Source organism: Triticum aestivum, chromosome 6B, assembly GCF_018294505.1.
Source record: "Triticum aestivum cultivar Chinese Spring chromosome 6B, IWGSC CS RefSeq v2.1, whole genome shotgun sequence".
Lineage (NCBI taxonomy): Eukaryota > Viridiplantae > Streptophyta > Magnoliopsida > Poales > Poaceae > Triticum > Triticum aestivum.
Genome location: NC_057810.1, coordinates 615,740,397 through 615,748,682, shown reverse-complemented (window position 1 = coordinate 615,748,682; position 8,286 = coordinate 615,740,397). Strand labels below are relative to the sequence as shown.

Here is an 8,286-nt window from a genome sequence, read left to right as displayed (position 1 = left end):
CTAGTTTATGCCAGCTCTGCTAGAGTGGCTCTGTTTTCCTCAAAAGAGTCAAGACCTCCAGCCCTGCTACAGTGGTTCTGTTTTCATCAAAAGAGTTGAAACGCACTGTCCTGTTTTCTGCCGGAACATGGGACGTTTCATTTCAGGCGTTGTTGGAAATATTTCTTGCACAAAATCTGCAATGTTGAGTAATTATTCATGGTTTCTATTGGCTGCACACATCACCACACAAGTACTCGACCGTGGCAGTGGAGCTAAAGGGTGCTTGTTTAATACTGTAGCAGCCACTGTCGAGTAATTCTGCCAATAGAAACCATTTTTGCATCACTTGTCTTACCACCCCTTTGTCAGCATCACCAAAACTCTGTTTTGTCTACAGCATAACAATCGGCAAGTCGCTCTTAACAGCCAACATAGCAGGGTTACTGCAACAACTTCAAAATAAAAAGGGGTAGCCATAGGCTAATAGAGTCAACACAAGTAGCTGGGGATAGTCATAGGCTAACACAAGTAGCTGGGGATAGTCATAGGCTAACACAAGTAGCTTGGGATAGTCATAGGCTAACACAAGTAGCTGCCAGAAGTTGTTGAGCAGACACGCAAGTACAACATTGATTGGCAAAAACACAGCCGAAGCAGAGCAGCAAAGCACAGCCAAGGCGCCAATTTAAGCACCGCCTGCTTCCAAATAAGACAAGTGAGCAGAACATTAGCGTGAAACAAATATGGCATTGATTCAACATATTCAAATTTCCAACTCTCTACCAACCTTAGCCCTGAGGTGGAGCTGGGGCCACTCACATTTGCTCTAAACTCTGGTAAAAGTCATCCATATTCTGCACAAATAAAATGTAAATGTAACACTGCACTTTCACAATTGTCACAAATTTATATAATCTAAAAACAACCAAGGCCCAACCTGATTCCCAGGAAAGATTTGTAACAAGAGTTCCTCTAAACGATCAATATTGACAGCTACTGGAGAGCCGACTTGATGATACACCACTCCAACGAGTCTATTTTCATCATCAAATACAAGAGCTCCATTCACAAAACCATCACATGAGTTAGCATCCAGCACAAAAGAATCTGAACCTACACAGCTGGGTAGGCCAAATATTTGTTAGTTTCAAACTAAAGACTAATATATTAGTGACAAATAAAATAAACGAGTCTAGAGCATACGTCACATGGCCATCGACGAGTGAAGGAGTGCCATATCTGAGGTCATATAAGAACAACTTCTGACCCACTACAACCTCTCCTCCAAATTCAATGGAATCACAGTGATGGAATTCTGTTTTACAAGATAGCACAGTCAAACTTATTTCCCCTTCTGTATTCTCAAAGGTCTTTGTTTGCATAGCATCTGTGGGCACAGGTAAAACATCACTGTCATCAGGAAGAGGAAAGTTTAGGACATGATGACCAAATGGAGATTCGTCTTCACGCTGTTTCATTAGAGCACTCTCAAAAAGAAGGCAATACGATCCTTGATGCGCCCTAAGATTGATGACAGGAATGAATGTATCATAACTCTCATCTTCAGCTTCAGGATCACCAATAGCAAGCATAACTAGAGCATTGGCAATTTGATCACGGCGCTCTTGATTGTGGGTAACAGGGCTAAAATAAGGCTCAGGAATAGCTGCATGGAAGAAGCCCAGTTTATCAAACTAATAGACCAAAACCCCTTGTGACCGATGTGAATTTTCAAAATTAATGCAAACCAACACAAAACATACCTGGGGGAGGTGGTGTAGGTGATTGGGGTGGCGGAGGAGATGGTGGGGGAGGCAGTGGTGGAGGTGATGGGGGAGGCAGTGGAGCAAGCCTACGTGCTTTCCGCTTCCTTAATTTGAAAAGCCACCACTTGGGGAAGTTTCTAAAGATGGCTCTTTTACGTGCCATTATCTAAAACAAGTGGCTTTTGATAAGAATTGGGACGTTACGATACAAATAGATAGTACTGTAGTACAAAAATTCAAGATGTATGCCTTAACAACATAATCATATTTCACTTTTCACATTCAATCGCCGCATGGATGGACAAGCATATGAAGCGTGAGCAAATGAGTAACGCTAGGACAGGGTTTTTTTTAGTAGTCCATGAGAAATTGTTCTGAAGGCATACCAAACAGCATAGGAGAAGAGCGGCGGCCATTTACCTGTCAGAGCTGGATGGCTAAAGTCAGCCGGAAATAGCCAAGGAGGTCGGATCTGGACAGACGGGGGGCAAGGAAGAAGTCGCCGTCGAGGCCGGCCCTGTGGAGAACTCAGTCGCCGTCGAGGCCGGCCCTGTGGAGAACACAGTCGCCGTCGAGGCCGGCCCTGTGGAGAACTCAGTCGCCGTCGCCGGCCTGAAGCACCCGCAGATCGTCGATGGCGGTCCTGGCGTGCGGAGAAAGGAGTCGTCAACACCGGATGATGCAGTCGTCGTTGATAGTGGGATCTGGAGTGTGGAGATGGTCGTGCCGTAGGAAGTGCGGACTAGTGTGGTGGTGGACGGTGTAGGCGACTACACTTCTCTAAACGGATCATGGCAAGGAGAAATGCTAGGGTTTAGGTGGCGGCGCGGGTTTGGTGGAGCTCTTCGGTGGTAGGGTTTTGGAGGTGGGGAGTGCCGCCCGGCGGCTTGTCTATATAGAATATCGTTGGGCCTAATGGCCCAGAATGATAGGGACAGCCGTTTAGACCTAACGCAATTGTCTCAAAAATAAAAATACCTAACGCGCTTGTATCAAAACATAAAAAATTAGACCTAGCACGCCTGTAAAGGTCTACACGTCATTTCTTCTGATTTTTTTTCATTCTATTACTTTTTTCCCTTATTAATTTCCTTTTCTTTTCGTTTTTATTCTTATTTTATGTACTTACTTTTTTTACTTAATTCTACGAATATCTCGCAAGTTTCTAAACAAAAAATTAAATCTTAATTTTAATGAATACATGAATTGTTTTCTAAATCATGGAAATTTTTCAGATTTTTAAATATTCTTTCCAAACTCGTAAACATTTTTTATAATTGTGAAATTTTAAAAAAAATCGCAAATATTTCCTAGAAATCATTAACAATTTTTCAATCAACGAACATTTGCTACAATTTGCAAGAATATTTTTAATTCATGATCATTTTTACGAGCATTTTTTGAAATGCATAAACATTTTTTTTTTGAATTCATGAATATTTTTTGAGTCCATGAGGTCTTTTTTTATTTGGGGACAATTTTTAAATTCGCAAACGTTTTTCTGGACAATTTTGAAAAAAATCATGAACATTCTTAGAATTAGTGCAATTTTCTTCTTATTCATGAACATTTTTAATACACAAATAGTTTTAAAATCGTGATTTTGGTATTTCAAAATCTGAACAGTTACTATAATTTGCAAGCATTTCATGACTTCTCGAACAATTTTCAATTTTATTTTTTGAATTCATGACCATTTTATGATATGTTAAACTTCTCGAACATTTGCATGTCATGAACAATTCTTGAATTTACAAACATATTTTTCCAAGTTTCTAACATTATTTGAATTCATGAAGGGTTTTTTATTCATGTACATCTTTTGTTCATCGAATTGAAAAAAGGACATCAATTTAAAAAAATGTTCATTGAATTCAAATAATGTTTATCAAATACAAATTTGTTCATAAATTTAACAAAAACTTCATCCAATTCAAATAATGTTCATCAAATTCAAAGTTTGTTCATTAAATTCAAAAAATGATCACCAATTTTTAAAATGTTCATTGAATTCAATAATGTTTATCAAATTCAAATTTATTCATAAATTTGATAAAAACTTTATCCAATTCAAATATTGTTCATTGAATTCAAAAATAGATCATCAATTTTAAAAATGTTCATCGAATTAAAATAATGTTTATCAACTTCAAATTTAAATTTGATAAAAGTTCATCCAATTCAAATAACTTTCATCAAATTCAAAGTTTGTTCATCAAATTCAAAAAATTCTCATCAATATTCAAAATGTTCATGAATTAAAAAAGTTAATCCAATTCAAAAAAAATCAAGAAATTCGAAATAAATCATAAAATTCAATTTTTGTTCATGGAATATAAAAACATTCATCAAAACTCGAAAAATACTCATACAAAATTCAAAATGTTTTGATCCAAATACAAAAAATGTCACTTTCTGAAATCGTGAATGTTTTTTGAATTCTAGAATATTTATGAACTCAATATTAGTATTATTTTAATTCAGGTATATTTTTTAAAATTCAGAAGTCATTTCGGAAACTTTTTGAAAGAAGTAAAAAAAATAGAAAAGGAAATAAAAAAGAACGAAAAACAAAAACTTGGGAGCCCCGCCTCGTAATTGGACTGGCCCAAGTTCGTGCGTGTGGGGAGCGAGGGGTGTATCTTTGGCCCCCACTGTGTGTTGCACGCGATATAGGAGCTCCCGCGTACCCCCACATTCCGTGTAACTAGTAGAATTCCCGCGCATTGTCACAGGCTTCTAAATATTTTACTGAAGTTATATATAAAGATAATGCATGTTAAATTTCACAAGTAGAGACAATATAAAACGGTCGAAGGTGAAAAAAAAACATTATGCGAGCACATGATCGTGTTTTACCCGAGTGAGTCGCATCGTGTATTTTTCTAGACTCGAGTCCAGTTTTAATGGGCTATAAATTCTAGGCTTGTATTACTTGTTGGTCTCTCTAAAAATGATTTGTTACTTTTTCATTTTATTAAAATAACTTGTTCCTTTGTTAGGCATTCAGCTAGAAATTTATTTCACCGCTCCTTTTCTTTAAAGAAAAAAATACAAATTAATCACTCCTATCACTATCACCGTACAACACAGCCGTGGAGTACATATCTGGTGATACGACCGAACATATGCTCCCCTGATCTAGGGCCATGTGGTACGTTGGATGTAGACTAGAGGGACAGAATTGATCGGTCTCACCTCCCATTCCCAAATTGCAAAGTACACCCTTAGTTTTTTTTTGCGAACACGCAAAAGCTTTGCGCGTCGATGTATTAGAAGAAGAGAAATGGAAGTACAAAGAGTCAGGCGGCTTGCCGCGGTTACAATCATCCCCACGGTAGCATATGGTGGGCAGCCATTAACACCATGGGGCACCCAACAACGCCCTACATGCTAGAAGGTCCTACCTCCAGAAGTCCGACAACCCCCTCGCACCAGAAAGTTTCCATAGCTCAACCTCATCACTGATGCGACGATAAAGCTCTCTAGCAACGGCCGCTGACCGCTCGAAGACACGACTATTACGCTCCCTCCATAGCAACCAGACGATGAGGAGGGCAAGCGAATCAAACCCCTTCCTCCGCTCCTTCGGGATCATCGCACGACTGGCTATCCACCACTCTATGAGAGTTGCATCCATGCTGGGCAACAACTGGCCAAGGCCGCACCGTGCGAGGGCAGAGTGCCACACCTCCCTGGCAAACACACAGCCCAGTGCCAGGTGGTCTGCAGTCTCAGCCACCTGCTCGCATAATGGGCACATGACGTGGGACTGGAGGCCGTGTCGAAGGCGTCTGTCTGCCATCCAAATCCGACGCCTCATCGCTAGCCAGAAGTGAAGCTTGCACTTGGCCGGGGCCCAAGTCTTCCAAAGGGCCCGACCGCATGGGAACCTCTCTCGAGGCCAGCAAAGAACACCTGATAAGCTGAGCTCGCAGAATATACCTCAGTCGGCGTCCACTTCCAAATTATGCGATCCGGAATCTCAGGGAGTAGGTGCACCTCAAGAAGCAAGTCCGTGAGCATCAAGAATTGAGTTAGCACTCTAACCGTCAACACCCCTGTGATGTCCCTGATCCAAGCGCGGTCCGCCAAGGCCTCATGAACTGTTCGCGTGCGCCGCGCACCGTCGTTCACCGCTAGGAATAGCTCTGAGGCCTCAAACTGAATGGAACGCCCGTGGAGCCAAAAATCCGTCCAAAAAAGAGCCTTTCTACCATCCCCCAACGTCACCTTGATGGACGAGTCAAAAATAGCCTGCACCTCAGGCTCCACGGCCGGCTGCAGGCCCGACCAACAGCAATCAGATGTGCGTTGCATCCATAGCCAGCGTGCCCGAAACGCATAGCCTAGTAGCTTAAGGTTTAGGACGCCCAAACCACCATACTCGAACGGCTTGCACACTTGCTCCCAAGCCACCAGACAATGGCCACCGCTGACGACGTCGGTCCCCTTCCAAAAGAAGGCACGAATCCTCTTCTCAAACCCATCGATCAGCCATACGGGCAGCTGCATCGCGATGGAGTGATACACGGGGACGGATGTTTTTTCTTTTGCTGGTCTCTTATATGTTTGTTTGGCCGATTTTTCTTTGGGATTTTTAAATTCTTTTCTAATTATTGCTTTAACATTTTTGAAAAGCATGAACATTTTTTCAATTGGTAAACCTTTTTCAAGTTCGTGTACATTTTTCATATCCATGAACACTTTTTTTTCAATTTCATGAACTTTTTCAGCCTTGCAACCGTTTTTCAAATCCTTGAACATTTTATTCAAGTTCGTGATTTGTTTTCAAATTTGTAAACCTTTCTCAAATTCCTAAATATTTTTTCAATTGGTGAACTTTTTTTTTCAATTTATGAGCATTTTTTAAACGTGCGAACTTTTTTCAAATCCATAAACTTGCGTCAAGTTCATGGTATTCTTAAAATTTCAAGTACTTTATTGAACCCATGAACTTGTTTCGGAAAAGTCAACGTGTTAATAGGCAATGTCAAAAGTAAGGTCATCGCTGAAGGTCGACGGTCGATCTAGTGAGCGAGACCGTGCCAGAGCGTGTTGTTTGGTCAGTCATAATCTGTTTTCAAATAGGAGAACATTTTTTTAATTCCTCATACATTTTTTAATATTATTACGTGTTCACTTTAATTTACGATTTTTAACAACGATGACCTTTGGAGTTCTCACATATACTAATTTTTTACTAGATTTTAGCATGTTTTTACTAGGTTTACCAGGCAATGGATTGAACCATCACTAATTTTTTGGTTCATAAAACATTTTCTTTCATTACCATCTACTCCATCCTTTTTACTACCAACAATTAGCGAGCAAGGCACATGTAGTAATTTGTTACTAGGTATTAGCATGTTTTACTTGGTTTAGGAGTCAACGGGTCGAACCACACATTATTCACTGATTGGTAATGTATTCTATCCATTACCATCTATACTATCTTTTTTACTACCATTATTAATTAGTGAGTTTAGAAGCGGGGCGTACGGGGACGACGTGGGTAAGATGGTAACCAGATTAAAGTCATTACTATTTTCTTCAACTAGATTTACCTTCAGTTAATTAGCGGAGGAGAAGCCTATTCCCATGGAGCGACCTGCCCGTCTAATTTGGACCAGCATGTAGGATTAGCTATTCTGCACGCTCGCTTAGTTTAGTGCCACCGATATATATTTATTTATATATTCTATAGACAATATAATTTTTTACTTATAGGTATTGCACACGATTTTTCGTAAATCATAAGTATTTTGTTTCCTAAAAGTTCATAAACATTTTTGAAAGCATGAAAACGTTTATATACTGCATGCACGTTTTACTCAAAACGTGAATATTAAAATTATACAAATTTATATATTTTAATAAAAGTTTACATAATTAAGAAAACAATAATGTATGTAGTTTTAAATGGTTAAATATTTTATCACAAATGTCGCAGATGACCTCAGGTATGATCTTCAGATTTATTAGTATTTCCTGTTCCTGGGACAATTTACTGTTATTTATTGTTTTCAATATATTCAACGTTTCTAAAACTACTAAAATTTATGTGAACTTTTATAAATATTTTACATTGGTTAAATGTATTTAAATAAATATTTGTATAATTTTAAATTAACGTTTTTAATAAAATATTAATGCAATATATAGGTTTTTCATGCTTTTGGAAAATGCTTATGTACTTTTAGGAAAAAATATTTATGCTTCATGACAAATCATGTGCACATTTATAAGGAAAATATTATATTTTCTAAAGAATAGAAATGTGGCTTCAATATAAAAGAACCATTAGCCTATGTATAAGAAACAATCTTTGTCGGGGTGTTGGTTTGCACTATCGGGATAGGAGGTCGCTGGTTTGACTGTTGAATTTTTTTTCATTCGAAGTTTAGAGTTTTAATTTATGTTGTTAGGCCAAACTGGTATAGAAAATATTTATTCATAGAGAACTAAATGTTGTCAGGCCTGGTGGTTGATCACCAATTTGTAAAATATGTAGGTCCTTGGTTCGAACCCCTAAGGT

General features: G+C 38.8%; 1 protein-coding gene across 2 annotated transcripts; it reads right to left on the bottom strand.

The window, feature by feature from the left end:
• Nucleotides 1-333: 333 nt before the first annotated feature.
• LOC123138314 (uncharacterized) lies at nt 334-2,622 on the bottom strand. 2 transcript variants are annotated; one of them, XM_044558270.1, is made up of 6 exons: nt 2,169-2,622; nt 1,746-1,914; nt 1,186-1,648; nt 920-1,103; nt 770-836; nt 334-681 (listed from the first exon to the last, which is right to left on the bottom strand). In XM_044558270.1, the coding sequence occupies exons 2-5, from the start codon at nt 1,909-1,911 to the stop codon at nt 798-800; spliced, it is 852 nt and encodes a 283-aa protein (XP_044414205.1). In that variant the 5' UTR covers nt 1,912-1,914; nt 2,169-2,622; the 3' UTR covers nt 334-681; nt 770-797. The 2 variants fall into 2 exon arrangements, with proteins under 2 accessions (XP_044414205.1, XP_044414204.1); XM_044558269.1 differs by having other exon boundaries at nt 334-678.
• Between the last annotated feature and the right edge of the window lie 5,664 nt (nt 2,623-8,286).